This window comes from Tachysurus vachellii, chromosome 5 (assembly GCF_030014155.1).
Source record: "Tachysurus vachellii isolate PV-2020 chromosome 5, HZAU_Pvac_v1, whole genome shotgun sequence".
Classification (NCBI taxonomy): domain Eukaryota; kingdom Metazoa; phylum Chordata; class Actinopteri; order Siluriformes; family Bagridae; genus Tachysurus; species Tachysurus vachellii.
In genome coordinates this window covers 18513575-18537859 of record NC_083464.1, presented here as the reverse complement: position 1 = coordinate 18537859, position 24285 = coordinate 18513575, and the positions used below count along the sequence as shown (strand labels likewise).

Sequence of the window (24285 nt, the reverse complement as noted above, 5' to 3'; positions counted from 1 at the left end):
CTGGATTCTTAGATTTCTCAGACAGCTTTCTGCCTTCATGACATAAATGTTCACATTTCTTGGTTTCTCAGTAAGCTGTTTTAATTTCTTTTTTTTTGTTTTGTTTGAATGTCTTTAAGAGTTAAAAAGAAGTTGATCTCGCTGAAGGAATGACTGCTTGTAGCTGCTACAACATAAGTGATAACAGGACTGTCTGTAAAGGCTCACCATGTGTTGGAATTAAAATGAATTGAAGCGTTTTATTGCTAATTGTTTTGGTACACACTGAAGAACATGACATCTTAGCACGTGAAACTATATTAAATCTAGTCAGATTTATCAACAATTTCTCATTATAAGATTGCAACGAACCAAATATATGATTACTAATGCTATTTTGAGCCATATTTACTAGGTTTAATCTATTCTAGGATTTGCTTGTAATGTTTTACTGTTTTACTGTGTGTTCTCATTGCTACAGCAGGCAAGAACACATAACTATAACTATACAGACAGAAAGACAGAGGATAACAGTCTAAAGTTTAAAACACTCTTTCTGTTTGGTCAGAAGGTGTTAATTCATTTCATTAATCAGGTTTAATCAACCCCGGGGCCTTGTAAACAGTTTCTTTTTTTAAGTGTAATTGTTGATAAGGTTTATAGGACACCTTTTGTTAGAGGATGCTTATTAAATCATTTTTGGAAGGAGTCTCCAGTATCGGTGCTCAAGTATCAGTAGGGTTGGGAACCGAGTACCGGTTCTTATTCAGAACCGCTTCTGTTTTTTAACAGGAACCGGAACCGCGTGAAATTTTTTAGTTTCGGTTCCAAACGCGGTTCCGATGAGATGACGGGCGTCTGTGAGCGGTCACTTTAAATAGCCATGTCTTACCTCATGAATATTAATTGTTTTACAGTCACGCAACCAAATTAACGCAGCTTACCACAGAAATCAGTCACTCGCGCTGCTGTGCTGAGGTACGCTTTGTGTTAAACATGTCTAAAAAAAGTCTAAAGTGTGGATTAATTTCCAAAGCTACGACAAGGAAGCAAATCTACCCCATCATAAAAAAAAAAAAAAATTAAAAAAAACACACATTTTCCAAAAATAAATGTTGTAGTACAGCTATCAGAACATCAGTGATGTGTGATCTGAATTTGGTGACAGTACAGTGTATTACAGTAAAGCTATTGATTTTTTTATATTATGAAAAATCATAAAAAATAAACAAAAACACATTTCCTGAAAATAAATGTTGTAGTACATCTATCAGGACATCAGAGATGTGTGTTCTGAGTTTGGTGACAGTACAGTGTATTACAGTAAAGTTATTGACTGTTTTTTGTATTCGCTTTTCGGGTTTTGCACTTTGCTGACGGTCCCTTGGAATCTGTCTCTTAGGTGTTCACACATAGAGACTTATGTATTTTGTCCAACGCAGAGGAAAGCTGATATTGAGGAAACTTGGGTTGTAGCTGCCTCTCTACATTACTATAAAAAAGAGGCGTTATTTGTGTAATAAGAGTGTTTAGGTCAGGAGCTATTGACTCGGGAAATTCGAATCTGTGAATATGGAGCCAACGTTACTTAAGTCCCTCTGAGAGGGTTTTCTCCACAGCTGGAGATACAATAAGCCAGGAAAGGTCTCGTCTTCTCCCAGAGAAAGCAGACATGTTAATTTTTCTTCAGGAAAATTGCTAACTGTTTTGCTAAGTTGTAATTCTGAATGTTAGATTTGATGTTGGATTTATTTAAATTGATATGAATTGAAATGCTCTGTTTAAAATATTTAAAGAGTGATTAATAAACACAAATGGAATTGTTTAAGTATTGTGCATTATTTTTCACATTTCTTTTATTATGGAATCGGAATCAGAACCGGGAATCGTAAGGCAGAAATGGAACTGGAATCGGAACCGGAAAATTCCTTTTGATACCCAACCCTAAGTATCAGTGATTTCATCTACCCGTATATTCCTATAACAAGACGTCTGCTGTTTTATTCCTCACACACCGCAGACGATTATAAAAGTGCAGGAGCTCAGTCTCAGAATACGTGCACGGACACTAGTTTAGCATTTCAATATATAGGTACATAATGAATGATATCAAATTTTGATCTATTCCCATCTGATTATAATGATAAATGAGAAAGTTTTACTTAGCAACAGTAGAGGGTGTAGGTAGATAATCTCTCAAACAAAATAACTCCATCTTGTTTTGTGTCTACATTAAACAAGCTGAAGTCTCAGTTGTCTTGAAAGACAGACGAGCACCATGGCCACCTGCCAAAAACCCAAACACTGGTCTTGAGAGATATTCCTGAGACTTTGACAGCATGTGCCTGGAATTCTAAGATAATTTTGTTTGACAGACCTTTTTTTGTGAGTGTGTGTGAGTGAGTGTGTGTGTGTGTGTGTGTGTGTGTGAACCGTGTTCTTATTATTCCCTTTTTCCCTTTTAATCGCTGCTGTTAACAAGGACATGCGTTTAAATCGTTCATCTATGGTTCTGACTATAAATTTTAAACATACAAATTTGTGTGTGTGTAATTTCTGTTTATTGACGTGGTCATGTAGAACACAGCAGAGGTCCTTGCTAGGACCTGGTTTTGAATGCGTCACATCACATAACCCTCACCAGACGAGGTCATTTTCCTAGAAGACGGACTGTCTGAATATAGATGCGGTCCAAAGTGTGTACAACTTCGGGCTGGTTGGTAAATGTTTGCGCAGTGGTTGCAACATCAGTGGTTTCAGCAGAGAGTCAAAGGTTAAAGGTAAAAAGTGAGACACTTACATCACAGCTTTTCTCTGTATTCCTCTTCCAGTGCTTTTTCTCAGCTTTCTTGGCTGCAGTGGAGTGGAGCACAGCATGGCTCTTCACCCTCGGATTGAGGGCAAGGATATTCTACACACACAAAGAGACGGGGGAGGCTGTTAGGGAAGGTTTGCAACATAGCAACCATTTTACATCTCTGGCATTTATGCAAAAGTGGATTAAATGAATAGTGGCATTAACTTGCAAATAAATATTTTTTTATGGCTAAAGCTAAATTCTACACTCAGAGCTTTACATGTACAGGAGTCACACAGGTCAAGGCCGTACAGTGCTGTAAAGCTAAATCCAAATGTTTCGTTCAAAAACTCATTTCACTCCAGGCAGAAGTGAAAGAATTGACCTTCACAATGACCTTCACATATTCACAGATCCAAAATATTACACAAAATATGGCCCGCAGGTGCTCCAGCTTCATTAATCACAGTCCTTTCCCTCATAATGCACTAAGCAATTTCCTATCCTTTTACGCATACAGTCACCATCCACTTTATTAAAATCACCTGTACATCTTTACATTTGTGCAATTATGCAATAAGCAGCACAGTGCACAAAACAAAAAAGTTTCTGTAAGAGGCAACAGGAAAAGTTTTGGTGATGGAGCAGGAGAACAAACAGAACCATTAGTTGTGACATGAAGGCTACTGTAACTCTAATACATCTACAGCATTTGGCACATTTAATCTCACTGTAAACAACTGAGCTGAGGGTTAAGAGCCTTGCTCAAGGGCCCAGCAGTGGACACTTGCAGTTGAACTCACAACCTTCCAATCTTTGGTCCATCACCTTAACCACCACGCTACCACATCCACACTTTAATAATTACTCTGTATAACTGTGGTGAGTAGAACAGCATCTCAGAGGAACCCCACACATCAGACCTTAAGGTGGACATCGTACAACAGCAAAAGACCACATCGGGTTCCACTCTTAGACAAGAACATGAATAAACTTCCACCTGGTTACTTTTCCATTCTTGCTCAGCCCGGTTTCAGTGAGTCTATTATTATAATAACTAAATTCTAGCGTTTCTATTTTAACAGATGCTTTTGTTTCTTTTTCACTTTTTCAACAAAAGACAAATCCTTCACTAAGACACAATATTACGTTCTAATGGTGTTCCAAATCCTTGACACTACATGTAATGAGTGAAAGCAATGCATTATTTAGCAGGAGGGAAATATTCAGTTGACTGAGTGCTTATTGTAAATCCCTCTATCAGCCCTCAGGTTCTAATGAACCTCTTTACTTGGTTGGAGTGTACCTCCTGCAACCCCCCTACCAAACTACCAGACCTGTCTCCGGCCCATGCCCAATGAGACACCCTGTTATCATCATGCACGTTCCATCGCCTTCACAGCAAACAGCCCAGACACGTACCCCTCCATTACAATCAGCCGTGCCCCCCACTCACAGTCCAGACCAAGTGCTCATAGACATGAATCTATAATCATGTCACTTGGAACTGTACTGTATTAACTGCACACAAATACAAATTGCAGTACAAAGACAGGCAATCACACAGGAGAGCAGATAAGAACACAAAACAGATAAAAGAGATGCTTTACACAGCAGCATACATGTCCACTGAGAACATTTGTTTTGTAAGTGCAAGTATATACATGGGACATGTGCCTACAGCTTACAGATGCTGTGGATTTTCTAAAATACTATTTAGGCAGGTTTAAATATATTAGGCACCAGAAACTGCCGAGGCAATTGAGATTTTTTTTGCAGTTCTGCAATTCCGACATAGCGCTCTACCTATTCAGGAGTTTAACCTGCATATTCCTACTGATGTTCACTGTATCGAAATAAATCCACTGTTCCCCCTGAGCACCCAGCAAAGCTATACATTATCTTTTAGATTCGGTTTTTCCATCTTTTCGTTCGATTTTACCCCCTGCCTAAGCCGGCCACCAGCAATCCACCTCAATTAGTGTCCCGCAGGCAATGTGACAACACATAAACCTTTGTCTTTTCATATTTTCACAGTAGGCTGGATGAAAGCCCATTTCGAATGGAGGTATGAGGCGTTGAAAAGGGCAGGTAGATGTTCTATAACCTGCCTCTCTCCAGCAGAGCACCGGCCACCTACATCTCATGCTAAATGAAATGTCCCGCTTTACGCAATGGCAGACATCATCCTATTAATTCTTTAATTTCACACCTAATAAAATGTAGTTAAGGCGCTGCATGAACTACATATTGAAACAATAAAAATACAGGCTTTATTGCGTGTTATGGACTACATTACCTATCCATTTTCATATAATGCAGTGTGGATAAGCCAATATATTCTTTGGGCAGATCCTTTAGATAAACTGGAGGAGGTAATGGCATGGTTGCATAGAAAAGTGGAATAAGACACTCTTGGGTTCCGCTGACTATAATCAGTCTACAGCTGCAGGAGACCACATAAAAAATAAAAACACATAAAATAGACAATATTATATAAACTAGCTCATACACCTGCTTTTATCAAAGTTGAAAGATGATTTAACTCACCAGTGTTGTTAAATTAAATAGTTCATGATAGTAGTATTAGGACTGGCAACACAAACTGTTCTGAAAATATTCTTCTAGTTTATTTTTGTAAAAACTCAATAATGAGTAAAAAAAAGAGAGCTTTATTTACATGGCACTGCTTTGCCCACATACTGTCTCTCTTCCAGTTTTCGGTAACAAACTAATAAATAAGCTAAATATCATTATACATATTTTGTAGGTTGCAAATATCTTTAACTATCTATACTTACAGGTCTGGTCACTCATTATAGCATTTGTTGTGCGGTGAAAGGTCATGTCTATTTAGTGTGTACCAGTTCTTACTGTCGGAAATTCATGTTACAGTACACTCTCACTAGATGAGTTTTGAGAGAGAAATTGACCAAATATAGATTTTAACTGGCTAGCTGTGAGGTCCAGTATACAAGACCTCATAATCCTGATCACCAGCTAATGGATTTCTATTGATCACATAAAACATATAGTCTGAGAACAAAAGAAAATGTTTTCTGTTACAAAAACACCCCACTCGCTTTCATTTAGACAGAAGCTACTTATTTCCCTCGTCCTCAAAATGGAAACTTCAACAGATGGAATTATTGGTCCTAACAACCTTACTCTAAAAATCCAAAACCTGATCCAATGTATGGGTGTGCAAAGTCTTCATTTAACGATACATTTAATCACCTTCAGGAGCTGTTTTGTGCTGGTCTGGGTCATGCTTGCTCCAGAAACTATACCAGGAACATTATCCTTGATGAAGGCCTTATTTCTTTGTCACATATATATATAATATTTCAGCACATTGAAATGATTTTCATTACATATCCCAGCTTGTTAAGCAGTTGTGGTCAGAGTGAAGTGTTAGCCTTGATATAACAGAGACAGTTACAAGCCTTGCTCAAGGGCCCAATAGCTTGGCAGTGCTTAGTGAGCCTTGGCCTTCCTATAAACAACCCAGAGCCTTAACATTTTGAGCCGCCGCTGCCAACGATGCTGAAACACCCTGGATCTGACACCATGTATGTGCTCGTTCACACCTAAAGACAACTTAGTAACGCCAGTACACCTACTGAGAAGTGGGACAAACCTACTGTTTGTCAAAAGTGGAGAATCCTAAGGAAACCAACACGGACACAGAGAAGCAGAGAACATGCAAAACTCCAGGAGCATGTAGCTGTGAGGCATCAAGGATACCTGCTGTGCCACCATGCTGCACTGTCTATTTATTCACATTGTACTTCCCTTTGGAAAATTGTACCATTCCATTTTGGTATTTAATCATGATATGACTTTTAATTGAAAAAAATAATAAATCTATGCACACTGCAGTCACACTAATCAAAAGTCCTGCAATGTCTTTCAGGCCAAAACTGTACACTACATGTACATTAGCCAGTGCAGAATCATCCTTCAACACAAAATGTAGATAAGTATTACTTTTCTCATCATTTATGAGGCCTTTATTACTAATTCATACTCTGCTTCATGTTTGTTTTCAGCTGTGTGACTTACACACGGAATAGTGCAAAACAACTCCACTTTAATATTCTGTTCACATTGCAAACAAAAAGCCAACAGATGCTGACCTGGCTGCTACGAGATATTAAGCATGTGTTTCTCTAAATGTTTTCTGTAAATCCTGTGCACTGCAGAGGATTTAATGTGAAAACATTTTTGCGGAAGGACCTTTGTTTTTCTGGCTCCACGAGAGCCTTGTATTCAGCCCGATATTGACCCACTCTCCTCAAGTGGAAAATGTACAAGAGAAACAGATTCATGTTGCAGCCAGGTTAAAGGAAGCACTAATGATGTTTGACAGAGCTTAATCTGTCTCTGCTACAGCATGGTTTAAATCAACAGAAGAATAAGACACCCTAATGTCACACTTCTTCAAATAGTCCTTTAGAAAAGGTGCTAAATAGAAGAGTTAGGTAAATCTAAGTGTGCCGAGATCTTGAGAATGTGATGAATACGATAATCTAGTTTAAAATGTGCTACTAAGAATATGAAGGTATACGGCTTATTTAACGAGCATGTTGTGCTTTCGAGCGTTATGCACGATCAGCGATGAGATCAATATGTCACACAAGACAGGGCGTATATCCATGCGCTTTAATCAATACTGCATGTACTGCAGGGTGTTAGTGTTATTTCACTGACTGTGCACCTGAACAGGAAACAACGCTAGTAGTAAAAAATCGTAAGGCACACGCTCGTTGCACTCGCTGCTCTCTGTGTTGGCCTTTCTCTTACACAAACATGCAGACTTTCCTTTCCCCAGGTGCTCTCTGCTGCATGGCAGTTAATAAATGTCAGAAACATGCACTATCTAAAAACAAGCATAGATTTTTTTTTTCCCTCCAGTTATTGAGAAGTCTTCGACGATTCCTAGCGGAGGCCGTGTGTGTGATCAAACATTATTTAAAACACAAAACAGCCCGATCTCCCTGCTGTTTGTGTGACCTTTTCTGGTCGGACTAGGCCTCAGCAGCTCTTGGGGATGCGGGTGCTTTGCACAGGGCCCATCTGTGTGTGCTGGATGGTTCCATGGGGAGCGGAAGGGTCTTGCTCTATCACTCTTCGGTGATCATCCAGGCCTGAGCAGATGGGAGATCAATAAGCGCCCAGGCCCTAGCCAAGGCATGCAAACCCCAGCCCCTTTGAGGAAAGCAGATAGGGAGGAAGTGTGTGATGGACAGAAGGAAATGGCAAATCAAATTTAACTGTGAGCGGTAATTGATGGCTGGACGAAAGCGAGGGCAGGGTCCTGATGCATGAATCACCGAGCTACATTGTTTAAAATGGTCAGTATTGTTTGAGTTTGCACTCACGCATTATCGGTGTAATCTCTGTAGATAAAGCTGTAACGCACATAACAAACCAATCAAGCAACATGCAGATAACTCTAATATCAAGTTAATATCAACAATCCGGTGCTGACACTGAATGAAACATCCTCTCTATATTCTAGCCAGTATTTGAGATAAGAACACAATCCTGAAACTTTCAAATGGCTATTAGCAAAGCAGTTGGGCTTGCCCTTTCTCTGTCTAATCAATAGCAGCACCATATTGTGCAATAAATTACCTTGACCTTCGTCATCCCTTCAACCAGACAGACCCTCCACAACTTGGTATGCACAAGACATCCCTGCACTTAGCATGCAGAAGGAGTGCAAAGCTAAAACTTAACTCCTTCCTGCGTTAATCCCCTGCTTAAAAAGGAAATTATTTACGGCTCAGAGGTGAGGAATAGTTAAACGTGTGCTGGCAATCCGTGCGCTCCATCTTCTGCAGGGATCAATAGAGGAATTTCCACATATTGATCGTCTGTTAGTGAAATAAAGTGCTGGCTCGCAGGTCAGCGATATTAAATATAGGCCCTGAATATCAGTCAGTCGCTTTATGATTAGAAACTCAAACTCACGATACACGACACACACGTAACTATTAGGCTCCTGATAGAATATAATCTGACCGTATATCACATCAGAGCTCTACATGCTATATGGCTAAAGCTTTGTATGATATTACCACATGCTTGTCGGTATTAAAGTTCAGCTCAAGGTAAACTTAAACTTCTCAACAAAACAACAACGCAACAGCAAAAGCATAAACACCACAACACACTTGCCAAAGCAAAAGCAGACTCTGCATCACATCACTATTAACTCAGTCTTATGCTCGCCGCCGACTGACTACAGAGTGCATCAGTCTGTGAGAGACAGCAAAGCTGGAGGAGGTTTACATTAAGAGAAAATATGGGCCTAAAGGCATCTACTGAGGCTTTTATTCATGCTTAGTATTATTAAGGGCATTCATAGGATGTTATCTGCAATATCAGCTTTGCATGGCATTACTAGGAGATGCTGAAAACTCACCTGGTTACTCAGAACAAAGAACTACGAGTCACTAATGACGTCATTTTGATTTAACTCTTTTTCTTTTCGTTTTTTTGCTAAATAGTTACCAAACTGAGAAAGTGAACGTGATGTTCGGTAAGGATTATTGAGTTTCTGACTTTTTTTTGCTTAGTGTATTTGTACTTACAGCCCACAATATCTTACAGAACATGTCTTGGGTTACTCGTTTGAGTCTAAAGAAATATTCTTTACACACACAGTACAATGTCTAAACTAAAGAACTGAACAGTACTCAGATTTATTTTTTCAGATGATACGTCTACAACACAATAAATGAGCAAAAACACAATATCAATATTGTGAAGAGGTTCACACCTCGGGCTGTTGAGCTCAGTCACTTGCTGTCATATCATTCACTTGGGTTGGTTCACTACTAATCATTAGCACTATCAAAAATAAACAAGAAAAACATGTACACTTCAAGAATCTCAAAACAATGTGATGTGCAGTTTGTAGTCATGCTCACACTCTGGCACTAGACAAAAATTACAAAAATCTCAATAAAGTAAAAACAATTTGAAGACAGTCAAATTCTCGTCATAGGATTAAAATAAAAGCATTAATAATCAATAAGACATTAATCAACTTTTACTAAAAAAACTGTCTTTCAAACATTCATTATATTCATTATTGCTTCTTCCAAACACTTCCAACACTTAAGCAAAACTTTGGTATCTGCCAATATTTCCTTCTTGACATTTCCATCATGAAATTATTATTTTTAATTCGACTCTCAATGATCTTATATTTGATTAGGCGTAATCTCGTAATAAGAACTATTTAATCTTTTCAGCTCCATTCAAGATACTGATATAATCTTGTGTATCCTTTCATGATTTATTCAATGCTATGTCAATACTAGATGTAGAGATACACATCGTATCAGTATTATACAGGAAGCAGTGCATAAACTGGTCACAATTTCCATGCCGCTAAATCGATCTAATTAAGTACTAATTAAGTACTTGTAGTTCTTCTGATTCGTAATGTTAACGATCGCATATGAGGATACACAGGATCACAGGAGAAGCATATCACTGCTTTCATTAAAATGTTGAGTTTTCAAACTAATCTATACATAAAGGTAACATGTATTATTTAAAAGGTCCTAAAATAAACAGCTCTCATATAATGTCCATTTTTATATCCGCTATATGCCCTGAACTACACGACCACTTAACGCTCACACATAAAATGGTACACATGACTAAGCATACATTCTCTAAACCTTCTGATTTCCTCATAAACCACAAGTTCTATTAATCAGTAAACTAATCCTGACCTTGCGCCATCCATGTGCAGGAAGACTACAGACTACATTTTCCCTTTTAATCAGTTCAGTTAACATATAAGATAACTAAAGTCATATAAATGACATATGGCACAATATGAGATAGACGGACAATAATTAACGTGGGTGTTTCTACTAAAACCCGGAAATATCCGCATAATGTGTGAAAATCAATTTCTTATGGCAAAATCGTCAGTGTTGTCTCTAGTGGTACCATAAAATGAAGTGTTAACATGAAAGGGTTAACAAAAAAAAAACCCTCAAACCATCTGCTGTTCCTCCTTAGAGCTATGTAGAGGGAGTTGAGAAAACCTAGTTGCATCATATGCATCAGTTGCAATCCATTTCCTGCTATCAGTGAGCTCAAGAGACAGTATTTTGACTAGAATTCCAGTCTGTAAGACTGTGACCCCTCCCCTCTGCCAGCAGCCACTCACGGACGAGCGCCGAGACAAATCAGACATTCTGTAAGCCAGTTTGATTTGGTCCTGGCCAATGTGCCGAAGCCTCATTATTTGGCCTTTGAAATGGTCCCTGGCCATGTTGAGCCTTGAAAAACAATTAGCACAGAAGCAGAAGGTAAATGAACTGTAAAGAAAGCATGGCTTGATGACCAAGGCTTTATTTGCTCTCCATGGAGCAGAGGGAGAGAGAGAGCGAGAGAGTGAGAGAGACAGAGAGAGAGAGAGGGAGAGAGAAAGAGAGAGAGAGAAAGAGAGAGAAACACAAACAGGCTCAATTTGCAAGACATGCCATGGGTGTGTAACCAAGCAGACTGAAGTGAAGTTCCCTAGGCTATGAAATCCATTGACTGAGTTTGCCAATAGAGTCTGCCGAAAGCAAAGGAGTCGTGTGATCAGTTGAGTGTACGCTAGTTCCTGTGAGATTGGATGATGACTAGGCAATACACTGTGCAGTAGACTAGTAACCAGTGAGTCTGCAATGGATCCATGACCCTGTCTCCTCTCATGCTTTTGTTTATCAGCAAACACGACTCGGTGACAGGCCACAGGCTCATCTCAGCAGCTCTGAATGATTAAAAGAGTAATCTGACTCAACTCAGCAAGGGGTGCAATTACTCTTCTACCACCCTTTTGTGTCATGTCATGTGCTGCTCTGTACACCAGTAGCAGGGTGGGACAGTCTAGCACCGTGTCCAGTTCCGTGTCAGATAGACTTAGTGAACATCATCCGAAACTCATCAGGACATGCGTTAATTACGTACTTTATATCAAATCCAGTCTATCCTAAAACTTTTTTTATACTGTGTAATCACAACAGTCTTTTAAGAATGTGCGGTAATGTTTGTGTCAGATAATATGATAAAGATCCTCTAATAGTGGACCTGCAGTTAAAGAAGACGGCTACGTTCTACAGGCATCATCATTTAGTATGTTCTGTGCAGAAATCATTGCCTCATAAACAAAAACATCCATATCCGTTTTTAAAAAAAGGGAAGGAAGAAGAGTCATTCCAAAAATGACTGCGTAAAAGAGAACAGCATGAAAAACATCATTCTTCAAAGTGAGCTAATCATCATGTTTTTCTATCCTCTGCCACGGATTAACATAGTACATTGATGTCTGCGTATGTCATTATATAAAGCAGTAACTGGTGAAAATACACATACTGTATGTAGCACTTTGTATAGAATTTTAGTCAGCGGGCGTTAATTTATATGTGCTTTATAAATAAAAACTGACTTACATACAATACAGCCTTTAATATTTGTTAATTAATTAAAACTTATGACTCAACATCAACACTACTGTATTTACAGGTCCCTGTGAGTTTCATATCATCCTACTCCAACGTCCTATTGGCATGTAACAGCAGAGGATTGTAGTATAAGCATTCAGACAGTGGCAAAACTTTGAAGACAACTCTAGCAATGTCAATAAATGGCACATTACACTCTCTAAGAAAGCTAATCTCAATTCATGAATATTGTCAATGTCAAGTGTCAATAAAACTGGGCCAAAAAACAGTTGAACTCTAAAGCTACATGGATATGATGATAGAACTGCAGTTTGCGAACCCTGTGTGAGAGATAAACAACATTACAGGTATACTTGGTGAGTACCGATCACATACTGAGTGCATAAACATTTTCACAATATTTCATTCAATCTTATTCCAAAGCAAACTGCTGTCACTGTTCTAGACATCTTCTGTGAAAGCAGTGTGGAGTGTGGCACCGAGGTCTGCCAGAAGAGTCATATCTCTTTGTTTAAATGCTGTATTGCTGTGGGTTTTTTAATGAACTATAATGGCGATCCAGGAGGATTTTAATTAATCTACACGCACACATGCAAACACACACACACACACACAAAAGGGCCCCACATTTAGCGCTTTCAGGAGAGCGGGTGGATATTAAAATAAGACATCTGACAGGACTGTAGAAAAATGGAGGCTTTAATTGCTCCAGAGATGGCAATTATTATGAGATTTAGAAAGCCATTTTCAACAGCAGACAGGAGTCATTTAGTCCCGGTCTTAAGTGCAGTGGGGAGCCGAAGGTCACGTCACTATTGTCATTACTCCCTGAATAAAGATGCTAATGAAAGGCTTGACTTACTTCCCTCTGCTCTCTATAAAGGTTGCATTAGAGCCCCCCAGCACGAAGCTGGGGCCATCTTTACTCATATTAACCTGCAGAAAGACTTGTGATGCAGGGAAGTGATAAACATCTCCCACTTTCTGCAGTGTAACCAACACCATTACACTTCCTAATGAACCTAACTGTAAAGGTGAAAGACCATGTGCAAATGGTTTAAATGGCACACATATAATTGCATTTATAAGGGCAGAGTTTCTCTGTAAGCTGTTTAAGAAGGTGCTACGGCTCCTTTTTACAGCTTAGAAAATTGTAGGGGTTTTGAAATGAAAAGCAATGTTAAATACTTACATTCATTTATTTCCAACAATAATGCCTAAAGAAGATTCTGAAATAAATGTAATATTAAGCATAATGATTTCTGCCTTTAGGTTGGCAGAGCACACTCCTGTCTTTATCATAATGCATTCTTTCTGGGTCTTATCTGCCATGATAATTCACAGAAAGAAAAACATCTATAGATCCATATGACCAAGTGCTATATTTACAGCCTTACTCGTATGAAAGTATGAAAGGTTATGAAAAGCCAGTGATGCCCGGCCTACTATTACTGACCTGAGCGACAGAAAGCAGCATAATTAGCACCAGTTTTGTGCAGCTTCACACATTTAAAACAATATATCAATTGTTTCAAATATCCCAGATAAGACAAGATTCTTGCTATTATACAATAATTACATGTACTCTGTAGTCTAATTAATGTAGTTATATGTAGAATCCATTGTTTCTCTTAGCCCTAAAACAACACACTATTAAAAGCATCACCAAATATTGTTCAATAATTTTAAATGATGTACTTACTTCAAAATAAACAATAAAAATACAATAGTAATATCGCTAAAATCCATATTCCCTCCTGAACAAATACATTTTAAAAGGAAATAAAAGGAAAAAGAGGTGTCTGCTAGGCATATTTCTGGAAGATCATTTCAGACATATGGCGTAGCAACACAGAACATGACCTCAAAGTACATAATTTAGACCTGGGAACATGAAATTAAGACACACCACCAGATTTAAGACTATGGCTAGTGGTCAATGTATATAAAGCCCTGCAGTTAAGTGCTTCATCATCAATACACTTAAACGTCAAAAGAAGAATTTTAAAATCAATTCAATGGCTAGAATAATAGGCCAATAATGACCTCATACAAGTGGTGTGACCTTGCGTTCTTGCTTCTTTCAAAATTGCAGGGGTATTTTCTAAGTGCAGTTTCTAAATATTGCTGGCATAAATCCCCAACAATAGCCTCATAGATTAAAATACAGGTCTATGCCCTAAAATGGAAAAATGAGATTACTTCTTGTTCTTGAGCCCAGCAATATTTAACTGACGATGTTCTGTTTAGTCACAGAAAAAAAAAATATATTGTGTGTATATATATATATATATATATATATATATATATATATAGATAGATAGATAGATAGATAGATAGATAGATAGATAGATAGATAGATAGATAGATTATTATTATTATTTTATTTATTTATTTATTGGGGGGTGTAAAATTTAAATCATTTTTCTCTTCCTGTCTGTTAAGCGATGTTTGACTATCTTTGTCGACCTTTTCCTGGTCCCTAAGGGAGCTTCTATTTCCACGTTGCATGCTGTCCAAACACTAGACCAGTGGCTACATTCTGCTAACATGCGTTTTATTCATTTTATTTATATATTTTTTCATTTTATTTAGAATTTTTAAAAATCTCCTTGAACACTCCTCCAGTATCCACTACATAAAGTTTTGTCTTCTGAGTGACTAATGAGCCATGATGCAGAATTCACAAAGTCCAAGCCCCCTGAAAGCCAAAGACACACACTAGCTATGTATTCACGGCATTGACCATCTTAAAAACCTTTGCTGCCAGACACATATAAATCAACCCTGGGAAACATGCTGTGTGTTCCAGGGTCATTCTTTGGGCTTGCAGCCAAAGAAACCCTGGTGAGTAGAGTGCAGGTTTCAGAAACTAGAAACCAGCACAATCAAATGCACCAGCTATGTAATAGCCTTCTGTCTAGCTTGTGCAAGCTCTAAATGGACACAATCATGCTCTCAGGTCACAAGGTTAACTCATGGGTCATGATCCACCCACCCCATCACCACAACTTCTACTTCTACTACTAAAAAGTCCTATAGAGCTGTATGAAGTAAAGTACAGCTTGTTGGCAGGTTATTTTAGAGCCAAAAACAAAGGACAGTGCCTAAATAAACCCAATATTGCCCAAATAAGCAGCCACATGTCAGTGGAACTATATGATGCACATTTTTAAACCCCCATTAAAAAGGGCCCCAGAACACAGATGTAGGTTTTGATACACATTCTACTTTCCAATCATTCCCTACTGCTTCTCTCTTTCAACATGAATGTGTATCAGATGCAAGCATGATGGCCAGAGGCATAAAGACCCTGCTGCTGCACTCACTATGTGTAGGACCACCTATTGCGAAATATTCCAAGAGTGTTAACTGTTGATGCAGCATCAGTCTCTGTAGCCTGTTGCAATTAAGACCCTGAATAAGATAAACAGAGAAGCAATCTACACTTCAGTGAGAGCAGCACAAGCGCTAACTCATTGTAGGCATCAGGCTGAGGAGTGTGAAGGCAAAGGTCACCGAATACATGAGCACACACACAAAATAAGTTATCCAGGTAATTGTCACTACCCCTAGTGGGGTTCTCAGGTGTTCACAGAAGGACAGTTAGGACTGGCACATTCAATTTATTATTATTATTATTATTCAATTTATTATTATAATAACACATTATATAATCTATATATAATATATGTGGATATATTATATATAGATTATATAATGTGTTATTATAATAATAATAATAACACATTATATATAGGTTATATAATGTGTTATTATTATTATAATAACACATTATATAACCTATATATAATATATCCACATATATATTCATATATTATTATTTTATGTTGATGGATAAAACAAATCTAAAAACTGTTTTCTTACACACACACGCACACACACGCACACACACACGCACACACATGCACACACACGCACACACACGCACACACACATATACATATATATACACCAGTATCCTTTTTTTAACACCGGACAAGTTGATAAAAAAAATTCACTCAAGGTCCACTACCACTGTCTGGTAAATATGATGCAAAACCTTCAGTGCTTCTTCATTAAAAAATTATTTTCATAAAACATGACAGGCCATCCAAAAAGAAAAAAAACGGCCACAGAACCATTCACTTATCGCTCGGAAGTCCTACCTTGGTCTCATTAGTTAATCATAAACTTCTCAGCAACAGTTGCTGCCACAGACCTTACAGTGACATGCATTGCACTATTGGCTTGAATTCAGTCCAAGTTATACTCATCAAATCACATTTTGATGCCAAAGTATTGCTGTGAAGCAGAATGGTGTGTGTGCTGAGTTACAATGATAGGCTGCATCTTTCAACACTTACTCCTGAAGGTCTCTGTGGACAAAGCAAGGAGCACGTGACTCACATGAATGGAGAAAAGTAAACAGTAAACACAGTAAACAAAGCACTTTAGGAAACTGGAACAACTCGCAATACTATTAATTTCTTTATATTTTTAATAGCTTTTGTTGTTGTTGTTTTTTTTTTTTTTAGAAAATGAATGGTTCAGAGCTTCATGAAAAATATGAGTAAGCCACTTAAAAATGAGCAAAAATATATGTCTTCATTAAAAGATGAGTAAACTGTCTGAGAAAAGCCAAAGTAAGGAATAATTACAGTGGTGTTATTATGGGTTTTATAGTAAACAAAGCTGTTGCTTCACATCTCTCCTTGTCTACAGAAACACATGCATGACTCTGAGAAGGGAAGAAATACAGATCATGTGAGACAGGTCATTATTCTGTGCTAAGCAACTTTTAGCAAACTTCATTTGACTTTTAAACGCTAAATATAAGGCATGAAAGCATTAGATATGAAACCATTAAGACAGAGCTGCAGGCTTTAGAACATATAGAAATATCCCGCTAACTAAAGCAGCGTGTTTATATATTTTCTATCAGCTGTGCAGAAAATAAACAAACATGGCGATGCGTAAACAAGCAGACAGCAGTGCAGTGTGTCTACAGTACCTCGATATCCGGCAGGTCCTTGCTCAGCATTCTAGCCATATTTGTTTCGAGGAATCAAAACCGCTCAGAAAATATCAAAAATTAAAAAACGAAGGGTTTTAAAAAGGCAGTGTTGAAATCCAGCGAGCTCTGTGGCGCGGTTAAAGCTGGAGTATGGAGCAGACTCCAGTACACACACACACACAGCGTCTTTTCTTCTTATTTCAGGAAGCCGTCCTTTCGTAGATCGGAGAGTCTGGAAATGAGCCAAAACTTGCACGACTTTACTGTTAAAGCCTTCAACTATCGGTTATAAGAAGCAAGAGTGGGGGAAAGGTCTAGTAATCTCAAGTGGGACTAGAGAAAGTTCAGGAGTAAACTTTGGACTGTTGATACACAGGGCGGTGGTTTGTTTGTGTGTGTGTGCGCGCGTGAGTGTGAGTACTGACAGCGCCAGAGGCTCAACATGACAATGACCATCATTGTGAGGATCATTTACAGAGAGGAAAGAAAAAAAAAACCACACAAAACCATAGTGAAATAGTGCACCAAAGTGTACACTGTACCAGATACACAGACTGTTCACACTACCTGTTAACCCCTCTAACCTGTTTAAACCCTCTAACCTGTTAACCCCTCTAACCTGTTTAAACCCTCTAACCTGTTTAAACCCTCTAACCTGTTAATCCCTCTAACCTGTTTAAACCTTCTAACCTATTAACCTCTCTAACCTGTTTAAACCTTCTAACCTGCTAACCCCTCTAACCTGTTAACCCCTCTAACCTGTTTAAACCCTCTAACCTGTTTAAACCCTCTAAACTGTTAAACCCTCTAACCTGTTTAAACCCTCTAAACTGTTAACCCCTCTAACCTGTTTAAACCCTCTAAACTGTTAAACCCTCTAACCTGTTAATCCCTCTAACCTGTTTAAACCTTCTAACCTGTTAAAACCTCAAAAATATTTCAATATTAGGTTTGAAGTATAATTGAATTTCCTCCGGGATCAAAAAGCATGTATGTATGTATATATGTATGTATGTATGTATGTATGTATGTATGTATGTATGTATGTATGTATGCATCTGTCTGTCTGTCTGTCTATCTATCTATCTATCTATCTATCTATCTATCTATCTATCTGTCTGTCTGTCTGTCTGTCTGTCTGTCTGTCTGTCTGTCTGTCTGTCTATCTGTCTGTCTGTCTGTCTGTCTGTCTGTCTGTCTGTCTGTCTGTCTAATTGAATACAAAGAGCCTTGGCGGTTACCTGTGACTATAGATCTTCAGCCAGTGTCAGTTCTGTGAATTCATTTAACTTATTTTCCAGTTCACTTCAGTTTTACAGGGCAAGGAGGCTTAGTGGTTAACCTCACATCTCCAGGGTTGGAGAATCTATTACTGTTCTACATGCACAGAGTTTACATGTTCTCCCCAAGCTTATGTGGGGTCCTTTGGGTATTTCAGTTTGTTCCTCAAGACATGAGTTGCAGGCTGATTAGCTTGTCTAAATTGTCTGTTGTGTGTGTGTGTGTGTGTGTGTGTGTGTGTGATTGTCCCCTTCAATGGATTGACACCCATGTCGCCTGGTATAGGCTCCAGGTTCCCTGCGACCCTGTGTAATATAAGTAGTACAGAAGATGGAGGGAATTTATATTTATTTTTATAGAGGTGTATTTACACAATGACAACAGCAGTGTATATTTATACAATAGTAACAATATATTAACACAGAGGTGATAATGACAATTTGATCTAAGATGATATAAGGAAGAAACCCTGAGAGAGGAACCCATTCCATTCTAGATGAAACCAGATTATGGGATTATAAATCATCACACTATTCTTCCACAGTAGTACATGGATATATTATATATTACTTACTATTATTATTACTAATAACTACTAAAAACAAAAACACAGCTTTTATTATATTTTCATTTACACAAAAATCGCATACATGAATTTAATAAAATAGAATAAAGTACACCTTTTAATTATCTAGTACTGAGTGTTCAGTGTGATCATCATGCCCTTTATTCCATTACAAATTTAAATGTACAAGTCTACAGTGACAGTAACATTTCCAGTTTAGGCGAAATGATAAATAGTTTAACTAATAAGGATGACTTCACTCATACTTTACTTAGCAAGGGGCAGCATGGTGACACAACAGATATTATTGCAGTCTCCTGGGTCTCTAATTCAATCCCAAGCTCAGGTTGCTCTCTGCAGCGTGGAGTGTCTGTGCATGTTCTCCCTGTGTTTGTGTGGGTTTCCTCTCACCTCCAAAAGGACATGCTATTGCATTGTCTATGATCTACCGTACTAGGTATGAATGATGCACTGGTGTCCCCTCCGTTGTGAGTTCCCACTTCACACTCCTGTGTTCCTGGGATAGAAGCCTGATCATTCTACTGAAGATGAAATATATAAAGTTCAGCCAAAAATATTCAATGCAGGCTGCAGATGTTAACAGCTACCCATAATCTAAAATTGGATGTACAGAGATAACAGATGCGACTCATATTCGGAATTCATAAAAGTTTGCAAATGATTCATTCACTGAACAAAATCAGAGATGAGATTCAGGTAGATTTCCTTACAGTTATAGCTCACACATTCCCATATGCCCATAATTCACCCGTCGTGAGCGTTGGTCTAGGATTTCACAATTAAGCTGCATCGGCCCTTGAGATAACAGAAGCTGTGTGACTGTTTGAGCAGCCAGACCCAGTTAGCTGTTAAATTCTCATGCTCTGTCTAACGTTTCTATCTTGTAAGATGCCACTGCTATTCACCTGCTATTTCAGATTCTTGCCAAGTCTTTTTTCTTCTTTATCTCCGTTTTTTTTCTGTTTTTTTTTTTTTTTTTTTTTTTTTTTTTTGGAAGGTTAATTTGGAAGTATTACTGAAGAACTTACTGTCAACTACCCAGATATGTACACTTTACAGTAGTTCTATTGATTCAACATAAAGGTAGCCCATGAGGTATGTAAATAGGCGTGTGGCCTAGAGGTGTGAACTGCGTGCCATTATGAGCCATGATGCTTACTGCCTGATATCACTCGTGATACATTTGTTGTTCAGAAAATTTCCCTAATAAATCTAGGTCACGTTTCCAACCACTACACAAAGTTAGCAATGGCCTCAGTCAATATTCTGTTATCTCCTTTTTTATATATAAAATATTATAAATCTAATAAATATGTAGCCTGTATTTCTGACCTCAGAAACATGACTGCTAGCGTAATCACCCTGCTTATAATATTCAACAGGCTCTTAAAAATGCCACTGAATCCTTTTAGGAGCGTTTTACTGTGCAGTATTAAAATTTTTGCCATTTACACGTGTGAGACTCTGTGGTTTTTTTTTGTAGCTGCATGCAATACATCTTTGCTAATTTACTGGATACATTATAAATTCATAACAAAATCTGTTTGTGATTCTATTTGTAGCTAGAAATTTTAAACATATGAATAACACAAGAGTCCATACAGTGTAACATTTACTGATATAGGTAGCACTGTTATCAGCAATGATCATGATTTCTTTATGGTAGTAAATAAACTCCTGTAAATGATAGAAACATATAAATAGAGGTGGGTAGAGTAGCCAAAAATTGTACTCAAGTAAAAGTACTGTTACTTCAGAATAATATGACTCAAGTAAAAGTAAAAAGTAGACATCCAAATAATTACTTGAATAAGAGTAAAAAAGTACTTGGTGAAAAAACTACTCAAGTACTGAGTAACTGTTGAGTAACGTCTGATTTATTTTTTTAACACAACAACAATCAGACAGACAAAAATACAAAATAATCTTTAGGCAAATTATGGCTCATCCAATCAATAAAATAAATGTAAATTATCTAATTACAAAATAGCTTAAATTAAAATCATTCAGGTAAATTCAAGTACTTAATAAATAAAATAATAATAAATAAAAAATAAATATGCACAAGTAACACAAATTTCCAAACCTTTATACTTTTTTACCAGGCAGAACTAGAAATCCCATAGCCGGAAATAGCTATCCCATAGCTAGAAATTTTTAGTCCATAAATTCTCATAAACTGTGTGTGTCTCCAGTGACAGAACAACAGAAGGAAACACACACACACACACACACTTCATTTCTTTTGTGTTGTGATTGTTGCACATTCGATACCTTGATGAAAGGGCAATAATAATGAAATACATCTCTACTCCTTTAATTAATTTCAGGAAGCCTCTAGTACTTTCCTTAGTTTCAGGTAAGCTAAAGCTTCTGGTTGCAAAGCTGTTTTTGTTTCTCAAAATATCTTCCTTCATGTTCATCAGAACAAAGAAATTTATACAGGTTTGTAACAACATGAGAGTGAGTAAATGATGACAGAATTTTCATTTTGAGTGAACTATCCCTTTAAATATGTGTGTTCGGCGCTGCAAGAAACGACACGTCTGACGTCATCTGTTTGTCGGTTCTTGCGGCGCTGAGTAAAGTTGAGCGCATAAAAAAACTCGAAACAGCTGAACGCGACAAAACTGCTGTGTTACTAACTAACGCGTCCCGCCGCTGAGATTGAGTATGTTAACGTGACGAGACTGTACAACTACGTTTGATTGGTGAAACACAGTCACGTGGTAGAGCCTTAGTGGAAGTTTCTCTATCTGTCAAAATAAAACATTAAAATTGATGCGTAGAATACCAAAGAGGTAACAAGAAAAGTAACGAGATCATTGTAGCCTAATGTAGCGGAGTAAGAGTACAGTTTCTTCTTCACAAATCTACTCAAGTAAAAGTAAAAAGTATAGTGATTTAAAACTACTCCTAGTAGTACAATTTTTTCAAAAACTTACTCAAGTAAATGTAACGGAGTAAATGTAACGCGTTACTACCCACCTCTGCATATAAACATTAGAAAATAATTTGTTTGATTTGTTATGCTTTATTGCAGTATACAAATGTCAGGATTAGTGTCTGAAATCATGTGATGGTACAATATTGCATTTAAAACAATTAATTGTAAAGATACATTATACCTGATCAGATCCCATTCCTCACGAACCTTTTCCCATGTTCAGAGCATTCTCCAGCTTAATGTGATCATTCCCTCTTTAAGATTGCACTTCACTGAGTCAGTGAAGTTGTCTGCATATTTTTAAATAATTTCTCATTATTTCTTGGAAATGGGAACATTTATAATCAGGTCATACAAATTTTATTACATTGCACATTTCATGACTTCATCAAACTAATTGAGTCCTTTAATTCCTTTTCTAATAATCATGCATGATAAAACCTGCCCCTGATTTTGGCCTGTACAGGAAGTACCCATCTATCTTCTTTCGAGCAGAATCTTCACCCGGTTGAAAATGAAGACTGTACCATTAGATTTAAACTTCTGGAGTAGAAAAATAAATTAGGAAGAATTGGCAATTTTTTTTCTCCCCATCATCTGACTTTTAAATTCAGCAGTATTTCAGCATTGAGAAATCCATCTCAGCCCTCAGCTAACTGCTTATTCTGAGTGATTGCTGGGTGTTTATGGGACCATTTAAACACTGTTAACTATCATTAGTTTAGCTCAGAAAACAGGCACAAATAATGTTTGAACAGTTTGCTGTTAGATTTTTTGTTGTATATTTTTATTTACCTTATACAGTTTTTTAAAACTGTAAAATGAACAAAATTGTTATAAATTGGACGGCCTGATGACAACCAAAGAGTAGGATATAAACAACATTTAGACTTTACAATTTAATGAATCCCTCTGCTCGATATTGATATTTATCTAATATTTTTTGATGAGCGAGTTTTCAGCTATGATTGGATGTAGTTACACACTGCTGTGAACAATGGTGTCGATGCAGTGCTGTGTCTCTAAACCACAAAATAATGAGCAGAACCAGCACAGACTCTGCTGCATACAACCTCGAACACTGACTTCTTTACAGAGACCACTGACTAAAGATGAACTCTTTTTCCGTGTAGTTCTACAGCTACTTCATATGCCTGGTCTCTATTTCATAATGTACAAATGCTGAACTAACTAATTTAAAATTAAGCTGTGCTCTAGAAAGGCTGTGTCATCTTTTATGTGTGAAGATTCCTCCCAGATGTGTCCATTTTAAAACTAATAAGCCTGAACATTTTTCCTATCAATAATGGATGACATTTACGGGTAGGCTTTGGGCGGAAAATCGCCCTGGGACGTGGCTGCTTCCCCTCACTTTATTTGGCTGTGTGACAGGATCCATAACCCACCCTGAGTCCCATCAAATGATGGCGGATGAAGTGTCATCTTCCCTCTCGATGCCTTTGAGAAGTTTCACCTCTGCAGGGAACTGTCATCAACCTCCCCTCCTTCTCTCCTTCTCTCTCTCTCTCTCTCTCTCTCTCTCTCTCTCTCTCTCTCTCTCTCTCTCTCTCTCTCTCTCCTTCACTAACTCCCACCATCAAGTTACTGATACAATCACAGGCTGGTTGAGCTGGCATATCATCAGCAGGTGAGCTGGTTCCCTTTGTGTCCCTGTACATTTAAGTCCTCTATGTCCTGCTCACCTGGGCAGCATCTTCTCTGTGTTTTCTTCTGAGTGTGGGTGTAAGCACGTTCCGTTTATTTGTTGCTTTTCCCCCGCAAAAACAGTGCAATTTGTTTCACAAAGAATATGACATTTGAAATAATGTATTTAAAAATAAATATAAATTAGTGTAATAAAGAAATAACCTTTCAGCATTATTACATTCTCATCTGAGCCTGTCTAGGGCAGAAATTCCATTCTGTCTTAATCTGGATGAACTATGGAGAGCTTTAATGGCACTGACAACAATTAGGATATTTAATATAGAAAATCATTGAAATCAATTTAGGTGTTATATATTTGTGCGCTGTGTTTATTTATACCAGAGTAAAAATATGTATACACAATAATAATTTATGATGATGTCCTTTACATTTATTAGTCATGACCTAAGTGACATGTCATACAACATCCAACACTTACATGCAAAGCTTAAAATATATTAACACTTATTTGTAAAGCAATTATTA

The 24285-nt window shown here is 37.6% G+C and overlaps 1 protein-coding gene across 1 annotated transcript in view; it reads right to left on the bottom strand.

Moving 5' to 3' along the window:
- The window catches only part of dpyda.1 (dihydropyrimidine dehydrogenase a, tandem duplicate 1), a 127864-nt gene extending 110233 nt beyond the window's left edge, over positions 1–17631 (bottom strand). The window contains exons 1-2 of the mRNA XM_060870159.1: positions 17276–17631; positions 2780–2890 (exon numbers count right to left, since the gene is read on the bottom strand). Of these exons, the coding sequence (XP_060726142.1) occupies positions 2780–2890; positions 17276–17314 (150 nt within the window). The 5' untranslated portion in view covers positions 17315–17631. The remainder of the gene's footprint in view (positions 1–2779; positions 2891–17275) is intronic.
- Between the last annotated feature and the right edge of the window lie 6654 nt (positions 17632–24285).